This window comes from Chiloscyllium punctatum, chromosome 32, assembly GCF_047496795.1.
Source record: "Chiloscyllium punctatum isolate Juve2018m chromosome 32, sChiPun1.3, whole genome shotgun sequence".
Lineage (NCBI taxonomy): Eukaryota > Metazoa > Chordata > Chondrichthyes > Orectolobiformes > Hemiscylliidae > Chiloscyllium > Chiloscyllium punctatum.
In genome coordinates, this window is record NC_092770.1 from 70005130 (window position 1) to 70029120 (window position 23991).

The 23991-nt window shown below is 39.7% G+C and overlaps 1 protein-coding gene across 7 annotated transcripts in view; it reads left to right on the plus strand.

Annotated features, from left to right (window-relative positions):
* Positions 1–22068, plus strand: part of LOC140458259 (zinc finger protein 800-like) — a 117089-nt gene extending 95021 nt beyond the window's left edge. For all 7 annotated transcript variants that reach the window (XM_072552653.1, XM_072552647.1, XM_072552648.1 and 4 more), the window contains 2 exons: positions 12069–13802; positions 15525–22068. In XM_072552653.1, coding sequence (XP_072408754.1) covers positions 12069–13802; positions 15525–15538 — 1748 coding nt within the window. In that variant the 3' untranslated portion in view covers positions 15539–22068. The remainder of the gene's footprint in view (positions 1–12068; positions 13803–15524) is intronic.
* The last annotated feature ends 1923 nt before the right edge of the window (positions 22069–23991 follow it).

Consider the following 23991-nt stretch of genomic DNA (forward strand, 5'->3'; position numbering starts at 1 on the left):
CTTGTACTGCAGAACTTGCTGTATCCCTCGCCAAGCTGTTTCAGTATAGATACCACACAGGCCAGTGCATAAAAAGTGGGATGAATCCAATCCAGCCCATTACCATCCTATCAGTTTACTCTTGAACATCACTGTCTAACTAGTTGTCATCAAACTTGTATGTGGATGTAACAGTTCCATCTGGTGAAATTTCTTTGCCCCTAATATGTGCTGAAACTAGGATTGTGTCATGTTCTATCATCATCCATCCTCCATTCATTTTATTCTGGTGTATTTATTTAGATTACCCTAAAAATCATTTCCAAACAGTGCTGCATACCCATTCTTGTGCATAACGTTCACCGTGACATGTTTTGGCAGTTAGTCAATGCAAGGAAGCAGCTCCTTCCCAACAGTAACTAGACAATATGTCCAAAGATTGCTACTGAAAGACTTACAAGTCTGATGAGTACACCTTGGATTTTAAATAAATCAAAGGCATCTTTAAGCTTGCCAATGTATCTTGGTTAGTAAGATGCCACTATAGTTTGGAAAGCAGTTGTCCAGCAGTAACTGCAGAGGATTACTTCTGTAGTTCTGAGTCAGCTGAAAGGCAGATGCAGAGCTGTGTTGTCTGCTGCATAGAGCCCTCCAGCATAGGACTACCTCATTCAATGAGAGTGATGGTCAACTAAGACCTGAAACTTGATGCTGACTGTTTTTGAAGGTATTTGGCCAAGTGGATCTATGAAAATAGTGTGGCACAGTATCACAAAGAACTGTTGCCCCCTCAACAAATTATAGGTACTGCCATCCCACTCAAAGGGGTGATACAGTTGTTGAGTTGCACCAAGATGTATTTACACTTCTGCAATAAAGGAACCCCTGGATACTGCAATCCATCACAATTTGGTGCCCTTAATGTGAAATGACTTTTGGCATTGACATTGCCTGTGGAATTCGTGGATCCCTAGAGGGTACAAGACTGTAAGCATGCAGTTGCAATAATGCTTTATATTTAAAGCTTTTGGCAATGTGTAAATATTAAAAGTGCCATTTATGATTAGTAAGATTGGCATCAAAACGAATAAGAATCTGAAAGAAAGTCATGTCACATACATTCCAAATCAGTGACAGTGAACAGGTTAGTGACATTACTAATTCTCAAAACTTACTAAGTACATTGCTTAGTAGGCATGTGCAGCAAAGGTGCATGTAGTGAGAAGACCTGAATTAGGGCAGGAATATAGCTGGAAGCTGCAAAGAAGGTACATATTTTGGTAAAACCTGACATAAGGTGTAAAACTGCAAAATGACCAAATGTGATAAATATTTGTTGGAGATGAGTAGCATAATTTTTTTTTTAATGACTGCACACGGTCTGATTGGAACAATCGTAAAATCTTTGAATTTCCCTGAATGTGTCATGGAACTTCTCTTTTTTTTAAAAAAAATTAATGTTCAGTTATAGAATTGGTTTGTCTCTTGGTCATGTTCCACTTCAATCTTAATGAGTGGTATTACATGAGGTGTATGAATGGTGACATGGTGTCATCGATTGTGCCTTGAACTTGAACACTGCAATGCAACTGATTACACTTGATTTTTTTCTCTGCTGCATTCATAGCAGGTGATAGTTACCTTTGAAAAATTTGCAGCACTGTCCATGGGCTTAGATTGCTCTAATGTGTGGCCTGAAAACATTGCAATAATTTTGAGTGATTTTTGAGGTAGCCACTGTTGAAATGCAGCCTGTTTGTACATTCCAAACTCCCGTAAACAGTGATATGATGGTAACCAGATCATCAGTTTTAGTCATTTTGATTAAGGGATAAATGTTGGCCTGGGCTGGATTACCTCCATTGCTCTTTTTTGGTCCTCTCATTTTGGTAATAATTCAGCGTTGTCTCCGTTTAATGCCCCTTAGCAAGGTGGCACCTTGAACAATGCAACACACTCTCTCTCTCAACTGTGCAGGAGTGTCAGCATAGATTATGTGCTCCGTTCTTTGGATCTTTAAACCTATAAACTTCTGATTTGAGGTCTATGCTGCCACTGACTCAATGACACTTCATTGAATTACAAAGAAATTAACTCTGCTGACTAATCCAAGTGATCAGAATATTGAATAGAAGAAATCTGAACAGTAATAGGCCATTTGGGCCCTGGGTTCTGTCACCCCCTCAATCCCATTCAATAAGCTCATGGCTCTCCTCTTATATCAACTCCTTAAAGTGCTCAACTCCTCTTTCTAGAGTTCATCTAGCTTCTCTTTGAATGTTTTCAGTGACCTAACTTGTAAAACTTTGAGCTAGAGAATTCCAGATGTTGACTGTCCTCTGGGAGAAAAAAAATCCTTTTCATCTCCCTCTTAAATGAGTGTCCTCCTTCGTCATTCCCACAAGAGGAAAAGTCTTTTCAACAACATTGTGAAGCTGTCTCAAATCTTGTATGTTTCGATTGTTATCTCCTTTTATTCTTCTAAACTCTAATGAATGAAGTCTAATCTGTTAGCCATTGCTGATAAGTCAACTCCTTCATCCGAGGAGTCTGACTACTGAATTGCTTTGGAACGGCCTCCAATGCCAGTGTATCCTTTCTTGAAATACAAAGTTAACATTTTGAGTTTAGCATGACTTCAGAAGTTGAGGAATGCTTTAATCGGATTATTATCAGTTAGATCTATTCCAGTGGTCATAGAGATATACAGCATGGAAACAGACCCTTCGGTCCACTTTGTCCATGCTGACCAGATATCCCAAACTAATCTAGTCCCATTTGCCAGTACTTGAGGCCACAGACAGAGCTTTTTGTCCTGAAGAAGGGTTATGCCTGAAACATCAATTCCCTTGCTCCTCCGAAGCTACCTAACCTGTTGTGCTTTTTCCAGCACCAAGCTTTGTCAACGTTGACTCTCCAGCATCTGCGGTCCTCACCTTTTCTGAGTTTTTACGTAACTAGCCTTCATATATTTAATATGACCACAGCTGTTCAGAATTTGCATTTAACAATTTGGACTTTGGAATCAAAAACAAAATCCCTAATTTAAAGGGTGATACCAAATTGAGACATAGTCGACCCTGAGGATGACAACAAATTTCAAGATGATATTGATGAACTTAGAGTGGACAAATGTTTGGCAAATGAAGTTCAAATATTGCAAAACCTTCAGGAAGACTGTTCCTTTAATCAGTATGCCAGTTCTGCAGTAGAACCATTGGTACTCTGCCAGGTTCCCCGGTGCTTTAACTTCAAGCTTAAATAGGAACAAATATTAGAACAATGTCTGAATGAAGTCAGTCATTGACTCGAGTGTTTATTTGGGTTGGTTGAGGAGTATGGTCAGACTCTGAGGAGAAACATGGAAATAAAATTTTTCAACATGTTCTGATGAAAGTGATCACAATGATATTGGGGATGTGTGGGATTCCAGAGGTTCACTAATTTCTAATTATTTCTAATTAACTCATTCAGAATGTGTTATGACACATCTCTGGAGTTGATGGGACTTGAATCTGGACCTTCTGGCTTAGAGTAGCTATGTTGGACAAAGGAGACAGTCCAGAAGCATTTGGACAATCAGCAATGTAATAAAGGGACATAACTTGTGGATTTGGCCTTACTTGTCTTGTTTTGCCTTTTGGGATTGTCAAACTATGAGAATCCTAATCTTTAGGTTTTAAGTAATAATTCTGTTCCAGTTGAATTTTTAATTTCTTTAAAAGATTTTAATTATTCACCCATCTCCTAAGAGCTGGCTGATTGCCTGCTCCTGAGCTGCCTCATTTAAAACTGTATTTAGTCAGATTAAGGTCCAATTTGAGAATATAAAATATATTTACTTTCTCTTTAGCTCTTCGGAGGGGTTTAAACTCTCCCTTGCTGCTCTCCCTTGATCTCAGCTGCTGATTTTTTGATTGTCTGAGGAAAACCGAAAAATATTTGGCAGAATGTTTCTTCCCTTATCATTCCTGGACTTTTCTCTGAAAAGAAAATATTCTCCCTCAGGTGTGACTGTAGAGAGCCTAGGAGATGGTCAAGGTGATCCAGCTATTGTCAGTGTAAGGACTATTGATGGCCAAGCTGTTTTTCACATGTTCATATGAGTCAAGTTACACATTCATGTCATTTGCATTTTATTAAGAAACAAAGGAACAAAAGAAAACTGTTAATCTTAACCCAGCGGGATAATACATTGGAAATATTTACTGCTTGGTGCAGTTCGGGAACATTGTCCAAAGTGCACCTGCTTAATTAATACCTAATCACATAATTACTGCATTTATGACATTCAGTTCATCTTGTGCAGGATACGTTACTTCCTTGTAGGTACATTAGTTTAGGTTAAAAACCACAGGGAAGGATTCAAAGTTGTAGATGTTCACACAGAATGTCCAAAGGATATACTTTTCCATTTGAATGTGAGCAAGTACAAACTTCCATTCGTCAAATGTTCACCACTGCAGATTTTGTGGCTGCAGAATCTTTTTATGTGCCATGAGATGCATTGTTTGATTCAGGTGCGAGCCCTGATTCTTGCCTTAAGTAAAAAAAAGTGTGCAGACCTGAGGGACTGCAACAATTGCTGGTGGGTGTTTTCTGTTATCAGATGCATTTAGTTGCGATTGTGGTGGACTGTTCATGTGGAGGTTGTGGATTCCATGATATTGTTTACGTAACTGGAGGGGATTCTGTTTTACCAAATATTCCTCCTTCGTTTGACATCAATGGAAAACTGATGAACATTGTGTTTGACTCTTGTTTCTTTTATTACTTTGTACCTAAGCTTTTTTTATACATAGGTTCCTGAGATGGCATTATGTGTGGCGACACTGTACACTTTTCACTGTGCTTCTGTACTTGAGTAGACCTGACAATAAAATGTAAATATTAAGATTTTTGGCCCCTGCAATTTGATTTCAGTGTTATCAAAGGCATAAAATGCCATGGGTTTTTGTTACTTCAGAAGTAACTCCTTGATTGTGGCATTCTTTCAGCCACCCTGAGTTTGTGATTGGGTACAGAATAAGTGCAGGTGCATCACTGGAGAAAAAGTATTTCAAAAAATTAATGGAGTCATGCCTGATGTCCTCTGCTGAGATGGTACATGCTTTGACTGTAACCTTGCAAAATTCCCTAAATTATGGAAAAGTCCCTGCATGTTCGGGAGGAGAAAAAACCTAATGGAAAATTCTAAGAAGGGCAACTATAGGTCGATTCATCTCTTATCTGTTATCATTGAAGAATTGTCAAACCCAGTGTGAAGGAGGTAGTAATAGTGAATTTAGAAAATCATAATGAAATCCAGGCAGAGTCAGCATCATTTTTCTGAAAGACCAATTGTGTTTAACAAATCTAGTAGAACTCTTTGAGGATATAACAAGCAGGGTGGAGAAAGGAATGCCACTAGGTGTGTGTTTAGATTTCTAAATATAGATAAGGTGTCATGTAAAAGGTTACTGCACAAGATAAGAGCTTGTGGTGATATACTGGCGAGGTTAGAGAAGTACTAACTAACAGTAGACAGAGTTGGTTTTCAGGTTCAGAAAATAGATCGTTTTCAGGTTGAAAAACTATAACTAGTAGAGTTCCAAAAGAATCCGTGCTTGGACATCACCTATTTACAATCTGTTACTAATGGTTTAGATGTAGAGGGGGTGGGTACTTGAGAAATATGTATTTTTGCTCCTGTTAGGTGGGTCCTTATCAATTACTTCAGGATCTGAAAGTGCTGTAACAGACTCTCTCAATACTTTGTTTCGCAGTTGGCCTTAGGTGGTCACCACACAGATTAGTGAAAGGATATACATTCACCACATATAACTAAAATCCGTTGTGAAAGTGTACAGTTTTCATCACTTCACAACAACATAGTTATCTTTTTAGTACCTGATTAAGAAAACTACGTCAGACAGAAAAATGGCTTCTCCCATCTGTCCTGCACTTATTTCTTAACAGTTGGTATATGTTACATTTGTGCTCCCTTATCCTACAGTTGCAAGTTTAACTGAATTAATACTCATTCTGTTTCCTATTTCACTAAATATCTGAGGTGATCTTTGAAAATAGCTTTGTTTCTTGAACAGGCATTAATGTCTGCCTTACTGAGAATCCTCTCTCCTAATAGCGCTTTGACTGTAGAGGCCAATAATGCTGCCTTTCTCAGCAGCATTTCCAGGACTTGGATATTTTCTTGTGCCCCAGGATTATTGAATGAAGTATCAGAAATTCTGACCAAAGCATTATACAGCTTTAGAATGGCCACCATTCATAATAGAGCTCAGAATTTTTGTTGCTTTATTAATTGTTGCACTTTCTGATTGGACGAAATCGTTGTATAGTCTCCTGTCACTTCCAGCCTAGTTCACACACTGGCATTGATCATATTTTATTCTTGATCATTTGCATTAAACTTAATTTCCTGTAGTAGTTCCCTATTTTCAAATTCTTTTCTTTTTCTGTTACTCCTTCACTTTTTGTGTTCAAACTCTCAGTTCCATATTAATTATGAGGAGCAGGGGTGGGGGGGGAAGTCAGAGGTTCCATCACCATTACTGCAGGGAAAAGCAGAGTTAATTCAGAAACCCAAGGAGTGTTCTAATATATATTTTGAAAAATGCAGAAAGGTGGAGAAAGGTATTGCATGACAGATAACAAACAAACAAAATGACAAAGCTAGGATTGGGATTTAATTGCACATGAAGAAAGCACAATAACATACAAATCAGCTTGATCACCATCTATGAGGGATTTACTCTGCAGTGGAATGTTTTGGCTGTAGAATTACTTTGTGCTGCCAGTCACAGGATATATACAGAAGGTTAGATTTTATGCAAGCTTCTTGTTCTGCTCCCTAATGACAGTGATTCGGTTGGTATGATTTGTCTGCTCCACATGCACTGCAGCTCTGTCCAAAAAACTCAGATCTAATCACGGGATTACAGAAATGAATTGATCAGGCTAGAGAGAATACACTGGAGATTGGTGAGGAGCTTGCCAGGAAGAGAATTTTAGTGATGAGGAAAAGGTTAGATTAGCTTGGGTTGAAGGGAGATTCAATTGAGGTTTACAGAACTAAAAGAAACTTGGAATCAGTGAATAGAAGGGCTAATTTCCCTTAGTGGCCAATTACCAAGAACCATTGATGTAAAGTAATTCACAGAATTTCGAGAATACAGTTTTCTGTCAGAGGCTGGTGATTGTCGAGACCTCATCACCTGAAAGACAGAAACCGTTTTTATGGATTTCGTTTTTATTGTGAACTTTTGTTTCTAACTCTGTCATGACTTGCTTGTTCTGCCAATGTTATGACCCACTGTCCTCTGAGAAGCCACAAATGTGAATATTTAACTAAAGTACCAAAATGCCAAATTTGCCTGTCTGATTTAGGTTCTGTTAAAATTATAGACCAGGGTTTTTGTCATTAACACGTCAGCATGTTGCATTGTAACCAAACTGATTTTCCTAACCAATGGCCTTTTCAAAAAAAAGGAAATTCAATTTCTAATTTATGACTATACAAATTAGAATTTAACCCTTTTAAATTCCCATGCACACAATCAGACATGGAGAAAAATGGATAAGACAAATATTATTGATGGGGGCGGATAAAAATTCACAAACATTTCTGTATCACCAGTCTAGATCAGATCACTGGATGAATTGTTCTTTCAGTTCTTTGATAACACATTTGCAGAGAATTATGATCCCAGTTGAAGTTACTCCTAGATATATTAGGTACCAGAATGAAATCTAGCTTGATAAGTCATTTTCTTTTTGTAGTTTAATGGAGTGGTCTTTTAGCGAAACATGATCGCACAAGGCTATGGATCTGGGTTTGACTGTGAAACCATTTATTATACAAAGAAAATCTAATTAAAACAAACTAAACTATCTGACTATAACAGCACATGAAAGATTTCAAAATGCATTGCAAAATAGAAGCCTATTTAGTCAGGAATGCCATCACTTTACCATTTCTTGGGGAGAAGAAAGATAAATTTTCCTTCCCTATTCATCTGTATTCATCTAACTTCTGTTTCATCAGCTGGGAGGGCATTTCCTTGAATCCTTCCAAAGCTGTGATCCTAGATTTCCACAACTTTGTTGAACCAATGCAGATTTAAACCAAATAATCCAGTCTGCAAGTCAAAGACCAAAGAATAGTACAGCACAGGAACAGGCCTTTCGGCCCTCCAAGCCTGCATAACGTTTTGCCCTTCCATAATAAAACTGCCTTCTCTTATAGGATCCCTATCCCTGTCTTCCCTGCCTATTCATGTATTTGTCCAGGTGTTTCTTGAACACTGCTATTGTATATGTTTCCACCACCTTCTCTGACAGTGCATTCCAGGCACTTACCACCCTTCGTGTGAAAAACTTGCCAAGCACATCTCTTTTTAACCCCTGACCCCATCCGGCACGTTGAATCTGTGTCCCCTAGTAATTGACCACTCCACCCTGGGAAGAAGTGTCAAACATTTCACTCTATAAGATTGTGAATGACATAGATAAATTTCTATCATCTGCCCCTCAACCCCCTGCATTCCAGTGAAAACAAACCCAGTCTATTCAACCTTTTTTTTTCAAAGCTGAAATCCCCCATACCAGGCAACATCCTCCCAAACCTTTTCTGTACTCTCTCTGAAGCATCCACATCCTTCAGGTGTGGTGACCAGAACAGTATGCAATATGCCAACTGTGGCCTAACTAAAGTTCTACAAAGCTGCAGCATAACTTGCCTATCCTTATAAAGAGGAACCTCAATTATCTGAAGGACACTGGCAGGGAGTACTCCATTCGGTTAATGGAATTCCGGATAATTGAATGCTGGATAATATGATTTAGCCGAGCATCGGGTCATGGTGATCCTGCTGGATAATCGGATGTTCTGACAATTGAATGCTGGATAAGAGAGGTTCCTCTCTACTCAATGTCCCTTCCAATCAAGACAAGCATGCCATCAGCCGTTGTTGCTCCCTTATCTATCTGTGTTGCCACCCTCAGTGATCTGTGGACCTGTATACCCAGATGTTTCTGCATATCAATACTCCTAAGAGTTATGTCATTCACTGTATAATTTCCACCTGAATTTGGCCTTCCAAAATGCATCACCACTGGATTAAATTTCTCCTGCCATTTTTCTGTCCATATCTCCAAATGATCTATATCCTGCGGTATCCTCTGACTATCTTCACTATCCACATTTCCACCAATCTTTATTTTCTGCTAACTTACTAAGTAGACCAGCCACTTTTTCCTCTAAATCACTTACGTAGACTACAAGCAGCAGCAGATCCCACCACTGATCCCTGTGGAAAAAATGTCCTTCCACTGCTACCCTCTGTCTCCTATGACTAAGACATCTTGCCGGCTCACCCCTGATACCATGTGACTTCACCTTTTGTACCAGCGTGCCATGAACGGACCTTGTCAAAAGCTTTATTGAAGCTCATGTAGACAACATCAACAGCTTTTCATCAATCCTCTTCATCATCTCCTTAAAAGACTTGATCAAGTTTGTGAGGCACAACCTCTGCCGCACAAAACCGTGCTGTCTGTCACTAATCAGTCCATTTGCTTTCAAGTGCATATAGACCTTGTCCCTGAGAATTTTTTCCAATAATTACCTGACCCACGGACCTGAGGGTTACTGGCCTATAATTTCATGGATTATCCCCGTTACCCTTCTTACATATAGGGACAACATTGGCTATTCTCCAGTCCTCTGGGACTTTACCTGTGGTCAAAGAGGATACAAAGATGTCTATCAGTGCTCCAGCAATTTGTTGTCTTGCTTCATTCAATATTCTGGGATAGATCCCATCTGGACCTGGGAACTTATCTACCTTTATACTTCTAAAGATGCACAACATCTCTTTCTTTTTAATAGCAATTTGCTTAGAAATCAAACACTCTCTTCCATGAGATCATCCTCCACCAATTCCTTCTCTTTGTTGAATACCATTGATATTTGTTTAGGACTTCACCTACATCTTCTGGCCCCACACACCGATTTCCTCCTTTGTCCATGAGTGGGCCAACCCATTCCCTGGCTATCTTTTTGCTTTTTATATATGTATAAAGAGTCTTGGGATTCCTCTTAATCCTTTTTGCTAACAACACGTCTTGACCCCTTTTTGGCCCTTCTAATTACTTGTTTAAGTTGTTTCCTACTTATATACTTCAAGGGCTTTTGCCATCCCCCTCGACCCTATGTATGCTTCCTTTTTCTTTTTGACCATGGTCTTCACATTCCTGGTCATTGAAGGTTCCCATAACTTGCCATACCTATCCTTCATTTTCAAAGGAACATACCACTCCTGAACTCTTATTAACTCCCATTTGAAATACTCCTACATGTCTGATGTGGATTTATCCTCAACCAGCCACTTCCAATCAAAATATTCCAGTTCCTGCCTAATACTGTTGTAGTTCACTGTACCCCAATTTAACACCTTCACCAGAAGACTGCTGTTATCCCTATCCATGAATATCTTAAAACGAACTGTATTATGGTCGCTACTCCCAAAATGCTCCACCATTGAGACTTCATTCACCTAGTCAGGCTCATTTCCCAAAACCAGGCCCAGAATAACCCCTTCCCTGGTTGGACTGTTTGTATACTGTCAAGAAATCCTCCTGAATACGCCTTACAAATACTGCCCTATCCAAGCCCCTAGCACTGAGCGCATCCTAGTCAATATACAGGAAGGTAAAATCACCCACTACAACAACCCTGCTGTTTTTAGATCTTTCCAGAATCTTTTCACAGATTCTTTCCTGTCTCCCGCTGGCTGTTGAGGCCTGTTTTATACACTGTGTTGTAATCTCCCCTTTCCTATTCCTGAGTTCTACCCCTGTTGCCCCACTGTATAAATCGTCTGATGTATTCCACCTCACTACAGCTGTAAGATACCCCTTTATCAGTAATGTAACTCCCTCACCATTTTTACATCTCCTTCCACCACACCTGAAACATCTTAAACCCTGGGGCATTCAGCTGCCATCCTGTCCCTCTTATAGCTAAGTGTCTGTAATTAAAATAATGTCAAAATAAATCTTTGTAAAATTGCACTTTTCCACTTCCACTCTTCTTCACAACAGGGAGGGCAATGGCCTAGTGGTGTTATTGATGGACTGTTAATCCAGTGACCCAAGTAATGTTGTGGGGACCCACTTTCCAATCCCACCACAGCGCATGATGGAATTTGAATTTAGCTTTACTTGCTTTCCCAAACTGCAAACAACTCCTTGCACGTTCTCTTTTAAAAGCAGCATTGACTTTTCGTTTCCTTCACTTTCAGTTCACAGTAGCCATTTATTTCTCATCAATATGCAACCACTTCCTGTTCTCAGGCAATATATTGAAGATCTTTAGATCCAGTCTCTTTACAAATAGTTGTCTTTCTTCAAATTTAAATCCACTCCAGTGATGAGCACAAAATCTGGCCTCCCATTTTTATGCGGTACTGTGACGACCCTGCACTATTGAAGGTGTCTCCTTTCAGATGTGGCCCTGTCTATCCTCTCAGGTGGATAGTAAAAGTCGCAGGATACAAATTGAAAATAATAGAGAATTCTCTTTGGTGTGAGCTGTTCTTTGTCCTTCAGCCAGCACCTCTTTAAAGCAAATTATTTGCTCGGAATTTCGTTTACTTTCTTTAGAACCTTGTCCTGTACAAATCAGATGGCATATTTCCAAGTTGGCTATCCTTAAAACTTAAGGCGCTGTAGGAGATTCTGAAGCCTTCAAAAATGCTATACAAGTATAAACTGTTCTTTCCTTGCTGTCCTCTGATTAAGTACTGTTATTCAGAATCTTACACAAATTTCTTTGTTTTGAGTCAAAGTGGAAAATGTTGTGTTAAGGTCATAATTAATCGACAGAAATTATGACTTATTGACCTTTGTAGATTATTTTTACAAGAATGTTAAAGCTGCAATTTAAGTATTTGAATAATCTGCACCATTCCACCAAAATAATGAATTACATGTGATAAAATTTGGAATAATTTTGTTTCGAACTTATCATTTTAAGATTTATTTTATGTACCCCACCCAAGTAAGCTATTTCTACAACTTTTTAGATTTCACAGATCCAACTGACAAACAGAATCACACGATACGGGAACTTTTGGAAGCAATTTATCCCAGGGCTGATAAGCAGGAATACATCATCAAACTGGAACCCATAGAAACAAACCATAATGCAGTGTACCAGCATGTAACTAGACTTGATGATCCAGTCCTCAATGTAGAGACATACAGTCCTCAAACATCAAGCCCATTACCAGTACAAGAGTCAGACGTTGAAAAGATGCCAGAGATTGTACCAGAGGAAGCATTGGAACTTGTCCATTCAGTTCCTACAGAGCTTATTAAGAAAGAAATATCAGCCCAAAGGTTAGAACAAAGTCCGGAGCCCCTCCTTACAGAGATCGAGATCTCCAATGGTTCCAGTCTTGCTGCCCATTTGGTCTGCTGCCTCTGTGCAAAAACTTTCAATTCCCGACGTAGTGTAAGGCGACACATTAGAAAAGTGCACAAAAAGAAGATGGAAGAGCTGAAAAAATACATCGAAACAAAGAACAGTGCGGGGCACCAATCCTCCCTCTCAAACTCCAGGAAACGGTCAAAGGGCATTGGCGTAGTCAGTGTAGGCAGGAACTGTCCTGTGTGCCACAAGTTCTTTGCCACAAAAGCAAATGTGCGGAGGCACTTCGATGAAGTGCACAGAGGTCTAAGGAGGGACTGCATTACACCCGACATCGCCACCAAACCAGGGCAGCCACTCAGCTTGGAAGAGACATCAACTGAGCACCCGGTGGTCCCTTTGCCTCGCAAGCGCAAGTCTTCCTCAAAAGCCGAATACAACCTGACAGCATGCAAGTGCCTTTTGTGCAAAAGAAAGTACAGCTCGCAAGTCATGCTGAAGCGCCACATGCTGATTGTGCACAAAATGAATCTGGGAGAGAGTTTGTCGAAGCCTCCAGAGCAGAGTACAGCTATGGTGTGCTGCGTGGAGTTGACTGAAGCTAGTACCTACTGCACAGGCAACATCGAAGGGCCTCTGCTTGCCAGTAGGCCCTCACCTCAGGGTGAGCCCAAAGGCTCAAGTCTAACAGGTGAAAAGAAAATCACCCCAGTGCTGAAAAACAAAGTGAAACAAGAAAACGAGAGTCCAAAGGCTTCAAGTCTGGCTGCTGTAATTGGCCACTCCAAGCCCAAGAAACCCAAGCTCTCAATGGGCTTCGACTTCAAGCAGCTCTACTGCAAGCTGTGCAAACGGCAGTTCACCTCCAAGCAGAATTTGACAAAGCACATTGACCTGCACACAGACGGCAACAATTTCTACGTCAAGTTCTACAAGTGCCCACTGTGCACCTACGAGACACGTCGCAAGAGGGACGTCGTCCGGCACATAACGGTGGTGCACAAGAAGTCAACTCGCTACCTGGGCAAAATCACGGCCAACCTGGAGAGCCGGGCGGTGAAAAAACCGATCGAGTTTGTGTTGAACAGAGTGCCAAGGAGAGGCCCCCAGAGAGACGAAACCAAGCACACCAAGAAGCACGACAGTACTTCCGCCTCCCCTGTCCCCTGCCCTGCTGTTGCTGGCAGGAAAACTGACGGAGCAGAGCCTGGCACTGAAGTTAAATTCACCAAACACTTCTCGCTGCACAAGTGCACTAAGTGCGGAAAAGCATTCGCCAAAAAAACCTACCTGGAGCATCACAAGAAGACACACAAAAATGCAATGGTGGTGCCGGAAGGAAATAAAAATGTTGGCCGCAGCACCCGATCCAAGGCCCTTCTCTCTGGTAAGAGTTGCAGTGATTTCATTAATTTTGTGACTTTAAAAGCTATGAGTTTTGTTTGCTTATCTTTATCCTGAGCCTCTCATTTCAAAATTTGTGTCTGGGTGAAGTCCCAGAGGACTGGAAAATAGCCAATGTTGTCCCAATGTTTAAGAAGGATAAAAGGGATAATCCAGGAAATTACAGGCCTGTAATCCTCAGGTTGGAGTTTGGGAAATTTATTGAAAAAGATTCTCAGGGACAAGATCTATATTAGGTGAATTGGCCACGCAAATTACCCATCGTTTTAGGTACATTAGTTAGGGGTAAATGGGTCTGGGTGGGTTACTCTTTGGAGGGTTGGTATGGACTTGTTTCCATACTGTAGGGAATCTAATCTAATCCAATTTCATGTATTTAGGAGCAACTGTACTGATTAGTGACAGACAGCATGGTTTTGTGTGGGGGAGGTTGTGCTTTACTAACTTGATCGAGTTTTTTGAGGAAGTGACAAAGATGATTGAGGGAAAATGGTTGATGTTGTCTACATGGACTTCAATAAAGCCTTTGACAAGGTGTCTCATGGCAGACTGGCACAAAAGGTGAAGTCACATGGTTTCGGGGTGAGCAGACAAGATGAATACAGAACTGGCTTTGTCCTAGGAGACAGAGGGTAGTGGTGGAAAGATGCTTTTCAGAATGTATGGTTGTGATTATTGGTGTTGCAAAGGGGTCAGTGCTGGGATCTCTGCTGTTTAAGATCTACATGAATGATTTGGAGGAAAACATAGCTGATCTAATTAGTAAGTTTGCAGACGAAATAAAGATTGGAATTGTGGATAATGAAGAGGATAGTCACCAGAATACAGCAGGATATAGATCAGTTGGAGGTATGGGCAGAAAAGTGGCAGATGGCGTTTAATCCAGACAAATGTGAGGTGATGCATTTTGAAAGGTCAAGTACAGGTGGAAATTATACAGTGAATGGCAGAACCCTTAGGAGTATCGATAAGCAGAGGGATCTGGGTGAGCAAGTCCACAGATCAGTGAAGATGAGTCTTTGTCACATAGACTGCACCAGGGAAGTAGTATTTTTTTTAAATTAGCAGGGCCCTATCCTGTGCAAATAGGTATTTAATCTCTTATGATTACACAAAAACATTGTGAGACAGCATTCCTCTGTCACATTTCCTATGTCAATGCCTTGACCAATCTGAATCAGCCAACGTTTTTGAATATAAGCAAAGCTTCAGAGAATCTGTTCCATAATACATCTTCCATGGTAACCACTCGAACAAGTAAACTTGACATATCAACCAATCTCATGTATATCTGTTGATCCCTTTGAAATTTGTCATTCTTGCACCTGTCCTGATGAGTGCGTAATGAAAAGTTTCAACAGCACTCTCCCTTTTTGTTATATTGTCTAACAAGAGACTGAAAGTAATTCTGTTGCTGTAGCTTCAGTATGATCATGAAAGTACTATAGAATATTAATGCGCTAAGTTTTTTTTTAGAAAAAGCTGCTTTTGCTGACTCATTGGTAGGCGGAATAACCAGGAAATAAATATACGTGGTAGAAATGCCATTATGAAGAAAGGGCATTACTACCTTTTACTAATTAGCCAAGATTGCTGGTTGTACGATGGCTTAAACAATTTGACATGCTATTACTACTTCTTAACAAACATGATATCAAACAGCACATTAAACTTGTGTTTGTTTTTTCAAATCCTCTCTACCCAGATAATTCCAGATGACATGTCAATAAATTGACTTTTTGGGATTCTTGTCGTTTGAAGATTCAGTTTGGTAGCCGAGACACTGAAAATCATTGAGCAAATAGCAGCTGTGAAGAAATAGGAAACCAAAGCAGCATGGGCACGAAATTAGGAGCAATTCTGTGAAATGAAGTTTAAACCAAGAGATGAATAAATTTTTACGTACCAAAATGTAAAATGGTACATCATTCCAGAATGGTGCTCCAGCCACTCTGGCAGAAATGCAATGTGCTCTACCAACATTGAATGGCAAGTTGCTTTCTAACACCTTGGTGAAACGTGCTCTGTGCTCACAAGAGTGAATAGATCTTGCAACTGACCAATCTTTTATGGGAACAGAGGAACAGGTTGATTGAAAATCATGGTACAGTTATAATACTACTGTAGAGTGGTGTATGTTTGTTATGAACTCACAGATCTCTGATGGCGTGGCTTAGCAGGAACCAGAAGAATTTTGATTGGAACAAGGAGAGAGCAACATGCCATGGAACACACTGTATTGTTCTCCTGCAAAGACTCTGCTGTATATAACCTGACCTTTCTGTTTTAGGATCACAAATTCTAATTGCTGTGCATTCCTGAAATCAATTAGAGAATGAAGAAACCAGCAGGCAATGACATTTCTTTTCTTGTCCTTTTTATATGTTTTTTAAGGGTGATGCTAAACTTTTGCATGTGATTGTCACTTCCAAAATCTTTACATATCTATAAACAGATTGCAAGAAAATATGATTAACTGCACCACACTTATACTGAAATTAGAAACAGTAACGGAAATATATCCTCATAGCAAGAGAAAACTAATTTATATCTAATTCTTATATAGTATATTGGTTTTTAACATGTTCATTAAAATATAAATGTTTTGATAGTCATTCACAGGCGAAAGCAATAGATCTAAGAAGATTTTTTTTTTAACCATGATAGAGACTTTGTGTATATGTATGCATAAAATTGTGGATTCTGTTTAAAAGAAAATTTCTGTGTAGGTACAGCAAACTGTTTGCACTTAAGTCCAATATGCTCAGCTGAAGTATAATTTTATTTTGGGGTGCCCTTAGAAATATAGAAGATGTATATTGGAAAGTGAACAATGGCAAGAATATGCAAACTCTATAGCATCATTTACTGTCCATAGCTGTGTATTCTTTAAAAGTTGTTAGCCTTTCTTGATGCGAATTATACAGCAATTAGCTACAGTGGTTAATTATTTTCCTTGCAGAAAGTTTCCATTTTGATTAATTATTGGTCCATAACAATCTTAAAATGACCAAAGATTGTGACTTACTAATGTTAAGCATTGAAGTATAGTAGGTTTTTAACATTTTAGTAAGGTGACAAATTGTTTTCTAGATTTGGCAATTTTTGGGTTGTTCAGTTAGATTGCAGCAACACAAGTTTTAATTTGTTAAAATTCATCTCAATTTGACAGGACAGCTGTTTGGTGTTGAGGGTCAGGAGAAGTTATTCAAGTATAGGAAACGATGCATACCAGCAGTGAATGACAAGATCTCTTTTTTTGAGATATCCGAACATCACTCACTTTATTTTATTTCTCAGTTGTGAAAATCCATTGTATTGATTGTAAAAGTGCATAATTTTACATTACCAATTTTCAGGAAATTTTGAGTTCAATCATTTGAGTTGTTTGAAATGGGAAGATACTCGGTGGGAGCCTGCTTGATAGTCAGCTGTCAAGCAGTTTTGCCTTCTCATTGCTGTAGTGTGTGACCTGACCTGGATGTAAACTAATACAAGCTTATTTTTCTTTTTGACAAATTGTGAGACCATGTCTAGTATCAAGTTCCAATGTTTTTTTTAAAATACAAGCCCTGTCCAGGGGAGGGCTGGTAGTGAATTTTTACTCTTGCTGGTATTAATTGAGAAGTCGACGTTTGTGTGTGTCTGTGTGAAGGTTGAGGGTGGTCTGACTTTTACTGGTGCTGTGGGCACAACTACAGACTTGCTGGCATATTTTAAGTCTTGGATTTGCTTGGGGGTCACCTTTGTCTTCAGCCTGTTGAGTTTGAAAAGCTTCTTATCAAATTGGAATTGGTGACTCCCTTGTTGAAGTTGGCTCTGAGTACGTTCCAAGACCAGCCTAGCTGTGTGCTGAGCAGATTCAAAACAGTTTGGACTCCAGTCATTGCAAGGGATGGTTGCTTTCATCCTGTCATGCAGGATTTGCATGGTAGTAACAAACTTAGCTAGACACACAGTTCTCTGGAGTACCTTCAAAAGGGTTATATGGTCAATGCAGTCAAAGACTTTTGACAGATTATTAAGAACCATATGGAGCTCTTTGTTTCAGATACTTGGATTTTCAAGTGACAAACATCATCTCTTTGATTTCTCAGAGTTCTTGGATCTCTGGAAGAATGGGTAGGAGCTGGCCTAGGAGGTTTTGTGGGAGAATCTTCCCTTGGAGGAGCCAAGGAATGTGCTTCTGTCCTTCTCTCAAATTGATTTATCACTCTACCTGAAAGAGTGATGTAGCAAAGGTGTGGTGTCATTCAAATTGATTTGTTTTCAGATACATTGTTTCATACGATGTCTATTGAAAAGTTTGCAGGTGTTTATTCTAATTCTATTTGTAATGTTAGCAAAGAGTCACCTGTTACAATGCATTTGTAGGCCTGAGTGTGACAGGACAAACAATCCATATTGAACCAGTCTGACCAACTCACCAGTTGCTAAATTTGCCTGGACTGGAATTATGCCACATCACTGAAGGGAAGGTCATATTTTAATTGAACATCTTGGACTCTTAAGGCTATGACATCTGTATAGGGATTTTGGTTCATGGATGCAACATCTTTCACAAACCCAAAAATTAGAAGTCCCTTTGCTACTGTCTTAATTGTATCATTGTTTACTGAAAACTTGGAGCATGTAATTTTTTTTATTATTGGCTATACAGAAGTAAGGATATAATTGCTGAAGAACTTCCGATTTACATCAGCATTTAAATGAATAGCTGTTGGCTAAAATGCCCTTATAGTTACCCTGTTATGTGCGCATGTTTAGATTTGTTAGAACATAGAACATAGAACATAGAACATAGAACAATACAGCACAGAACAGGCCCTTCGGCCCACGATGTTGTGCCGAACTTCTATCCTAGATTAAGCACCCATCCATGTACCTATCCAAATGCCACTTAAAGGTCGCCAATGAATCTGACTCTACCACTCCCTCGGGCAGCACATTCCATGCCCCCACCACTCTCTGGGTAAAGAACCCACCCCTGACATCTCCCCTATACCTTCCACCCTTCACCTTAAATTTATGTCCCCTTGTAACACTCTGTTGTACCCGGGGAAAAAGTTTCTGACTGTCTACTCTATCTATTCCTCTGATCATCTTATAAACCTCTATCAAGTCACCCCTCATCCTTCGCCGTTCCAACGAGAAAAGGCCGAGAACTCTCAACCTATCCTTTGTTGCCATAAGAGGTTGAGCATGATACAACCATAATATCCTATAGTAACAACAAAATTGATATTTTTCCAAAATGAAGCACAAGAATAGTTTTAGTAAAGCTTTGCACTAAATAAATGCAGTGAATGCCTACCAATCTGAAATGACCGATAAGCAAAATTCTCCTTTTCAGCTATTCCACAGGGAGAATTACTTGGGAGTGTAACTAGTCTTGAGGTCAAGCAAAATGCTATTTTTGAGGAAGCAAAATTGCATTCAGTTGTGTTGCATACAGTATGTCTCTGCTAAACATTGACTTGCTTAATATTATTTGACATTAATATTGGTAATGGTGTCAATATTTTTTTTGATGCTGTCTGTTTCACTTTAATGTAGTTTGCCAAACTTTCTGTTGCGGCCAGCCCTTCAAATAAACTGTTTCCTAGCACTTCTGGTCTCACCCCAGTCCCTCTCCACCTCCCATCCCCCACTCACATCTGCTGCCACCTTTTTCTACTGCCCTCCTCCCCTTCTCACGCAACCGCCTGACTGATCGTTGACCCCCAGTTTTGTTCCCCTCTCAACCTTGCTCTTCAGCCTTGTCTCATTTCTCTTCCCACCCTCAGCCTGAGATGTTGAGTGTAAATGATTCTGCAAGTTTGCTGCCAAAGTGCACTGATGAACCATTGACCACTAGATGGAGTGTGGCAAATCTGACAGTTCTATCCAGTAAAGCAGTATTTTTAAAGATTGTGGGGCCCAGGTTTATGAGGAGTGTGGGAATTACACTGAGATTACCACTCGGCTTCTGTTTGTATTAAGAATTCCACATTTTTAACAGGAGACTTTGATCTCCTGTACCCCCAAAGCTGATAGGTTTCTTATAGTGCAGGATAGTTGAGGGAAGGTTAACTATATCCCCTTTTCTCATGGCAATCAGATGTCATGTCCTGTAAATTAAACATCCAGCATCATGGGCAGACTGACCGCTCCTGTGAAAAGGTAAGCACATGAGGTAAGTGTGTGAGGGTTGGGCGCTAGGTGGGCAGGGATGAGGTGCTAGGACCTGGGCACAAGATGGAGAAAAGGGCCAGGTAAGTGATCGAGGGTATTTTAGGGTGGCTGGGAGATACTGGGTCTGGCAGGGGATATGGAGTTTGAGACCGACTGATGGGCAGTTGCCAGGAGGTGTCAAGTCAGCAGCTGGGGTGTAAAGGATCTGAAGGAGGAAGACCTTGAGAATTCCTCCAGCATCCTCTGTTTTTATTTCATGTTTCCAGCATCCACAGTGTGTTGCTTTTATCTAGGTTTTTAGTAATCTATATTTTCCTGGCTTTTTCTTTAAACTTAACCTCTATCCAGATAATCATCCTTGGAATGCCTCAATTGAACATGGATGCACCATGTTTCCAGGCGGTGCATTCCCACTTCCCGAATTACTTGCTGTGAGAAAGCATTTTCTCTTGCATCACTTTAGCAGCATCTCTTATTTTTTTTCTTCTTGAGTAGAAGAGTCTCATTAATGTTGGCTATAGGCAGCACAAATTTCTCTGGTTTGGCTGGTTGTGTTGTGTTATCTGCTAGAAACTGGCTTGGTTTTTTTTCAGGGTGTGATAGAAATTTAAGAGTTGGCTGCTGAGGTTTGTCATAGGAATGTTGTGGTTGGCTTCAGCATGTAAAGTGGGAATGTCAGACACTGTTCCTTGGCTTTCATCATTATACAGGATTATGTGCACGCTGGGTGAGGATAAGATCAAACTTGGCTGTGATGTACACTCTAGGTGAAAGGGTCTTTTCTGTATCATACGATTATATTCTTTCCTAAGCTTGACTGCATTTTGTTTGAAGACTTTCAAGAATAATGGTTTCTGGACTAAGGCACTGAATGCATTTCTGTAGTGAGGAAGTAAATGCCTTGGTGAGGTGAAGGCAGAAAGCCAAAACACACAATTGTTGAAGTGAAAGAAAACTGTTAATGCTCCTCACTTCCAAAAAGAAAAGTTTAGTTTATGTAAACTGCTTTATGTTCAAAGCAAGATCGATTAAATAAATCACTGACTGTCAAGAGATTCTAAAGCTTTAGCTTCAGTGAGTACTATTTAGACAATTAAGGGTACAAGGGTAGTTTGAGTAATCCTGCCAGATAATTTTGTGTAATCTAGAAGCTCAAGTGTCCCTGAATGCATAAGGAGCCCATTTAATGAAGAATTTAGTTAACCTCGTTACTTGATTTTAGGGCTATGAAAACAATATCACCCATGTTCTAGATGCAATTGATGCTTCTTCATGTGGAGCAGCTTTTATTTAGCTGTTTGATTTTTTTTTGTTTTGAGGTGCACCAGTTTGCTGGAGCATGAGTGAACAATGAACTTGTAATTAGCAGCAAAGTAACTGAAATAGTCTACCTTTGGTTTTAATAGTGAGAGGTCACTAGTTCTCCACCTTGTTCTTTGGGAGGATACTTCAGAATTTTAGAAAATTTTCCAGGTACCAGCACAGTTTATTACCTTACAGAGCCAAGAAACATGGCAATGGTGTTTCAGGTTAGCTTCACAACGAGGGGATTGGTACACACATGTTTGAAAAATTGGAGGCAAGGGAAGCAATTCAACAAAACTACGCAAATTATCTTGCTCATTTGAAAGAGGCATTCTTGCAGTTTGCAATTTTCTGTGACTATTTTTCTTCAGAAATTCACAATCTTATTTCATTTTTATATGTGTGCACGTACTTATATGAAGGAATGTGTTGTTAATTGTACTGGATATTACTTGCTGCTATAGGTAAATTGAATGTAGATGAACTTTGTTTCTGGAACAAAGATACACTGAGGAAGCCTGAATGAAGAAACTGTGCTGGTGCAGCAACCAGAGTAGTTGGTACTGCAGAGCAATCAAATACCAAGTCTGACTTAATCCATCTACTGTTTTATTCTGTGATGGTATCATATGACAAACTGTCTTGAACATTGTTCAGAGCAAAGAAAGAAAAATTGCCTAAGAATTCCTCTGGGTGGCAGTGACTAGCAATAGAGTATTGTACTGACAGTCACATAAAGTATAACAGTAAATAAAGCCATTGAAATTGAAGTTCTGTGCACTGTGTCTCTGTCTCTTATAGATTGCAGAATTAGTTTTTGTTTACTAGGATTTCACCTTTAGTTCTACAGTGTTAGAACATGTCAGGCTCTAAACTGAAGAATCTTTTGAACTTGATAAAATTTACATTCCCTCCACCCACCCCACACCATGTTTTAATTGGGGTTGGAAGGGCTATCAATACCACTGGAGGGTAGTCCTCAAAGATTACAATCTTGAGTTACTGTATTTTTGATCTTTTACATGTTTAAGTATTATGTACTTCTGCCTTGGCCATCAATGCCACATCCCCCTCTTAAAATTGTTGATGTTACAAATGAAACAAGTAGTCCCAGACAGATTCCTATTGGACACAGCAATCAACTTTAAACCACTTATGAAGCTCCCTTTAGCTTTTACTGTTTCATCCCTTCCTATTTAGTAAAACTTTGCTATGGTTTTGCTAGGGATACACAGAATACATGTTGAAAACCCACCAAGGTATGTTGGGAAGTTTCATTGCATTTTTTTTGCTTCCAAGTTTAGAAAAAAAAACACAATCGCAGTAAAAGTGGTCATGTGAATCCACTAATGCTATTTCGGGAAGGAAATGGTTCTGGTCTGACACTAGACCCACAGGAAAGTAGTTTATGCTTAGCTGCTCCTAGTTCAAAGCAAATTGAGGATGGGCAATAAATGCTGGCCTTGTCAATGATACCTAGGATCCATGGAACAATCTTTAAAGTCACACGCTAAGGTACAGAGGGACCTCGATTATCCAAAGGCATGGGCAGGGAGTATTTCGTTTGGATAATCAAATGCCGGGTAACATGGTCAAACATCAGGACCTTCTGATCTTGTTTGGGTCATTTGAAATTTGGATAATCGAATGCCAGATAATTGAGGTTCCTCTGTAAATGCCTTTAAGTTGTTCTGTGAAGGTCAAACAGCCAAGTTGTAACAAAGAGCTACTCCTTTCAAGATGTCGGCCTCAAACTACCTGCTCAAGGCAAACCGGGATGGACAGGTAATACCAGCCTTGCAAGCAATGCCAATATCCAAAATTGAAATTTAGAAGCTTAGATTTGTTGCTCTTGTTCTAATTCCACACATCTCAAATTATCCAGTGGTTTCCTAGTACTACCTTGTCAAAGGCTTCCCGAATCTCACTATTCACTGCATTTGGTACACTTCCCAGTCACCACCATATCTGTCACTTTGAAGAACTTTGGTTTGCCAGCAAAATCTTCCCTTGAAATCCTGTGCTTCACGTTATTTTCTCACGCTACTGATTGTTTAACAATACATGTAATTACATAATCGCCAAGCTCCCTGAAATACAGATGATAAACAAACTGACTGGTTTTCCTTCAGGAAAATGTTACATTAACCACTGACCAGTTCTATGACAACCGTTAACTCTCTGTAGCACTTACAAATGTAGAGGGAGAATAGACTGGCAGCACAGGGTGGTATTCTGTCTTTGTGCAATCTGCACAGTTTTCTTGGAATAGATTTATGGTTCAACCAAAATGGGATATCTGATCCAAACTGTTTGACAGTACAGATACATTATGAGGCTAATCAAGGGGACGATGAGTGGTTGATTCAGCCATCAGTGGTGTTGGTACAGAAGCTTGGTTGTACATCTTACCAAGGAAGATCAGCTCAGACTGCAGATGATAATGTTGGATGGGATGTGAAGCTATTACCAGACGACCTCTGGTTACAGTTTGAGATGTAATAGTAGAACCAAGCAAATTCTTCCAAACCACTTTTCTATTGTCCTCAACTGGATAATTGGAGAGATACTTCCACGGGATAACATGGTATGATTCGCATATACTGTTCTGTTCAACATACAAGTAATTGTCAATTTAAGTCTGCATACTTAATAAGCTGAAGCAGGTTTTACCTAAAATGTATGCTGAATAG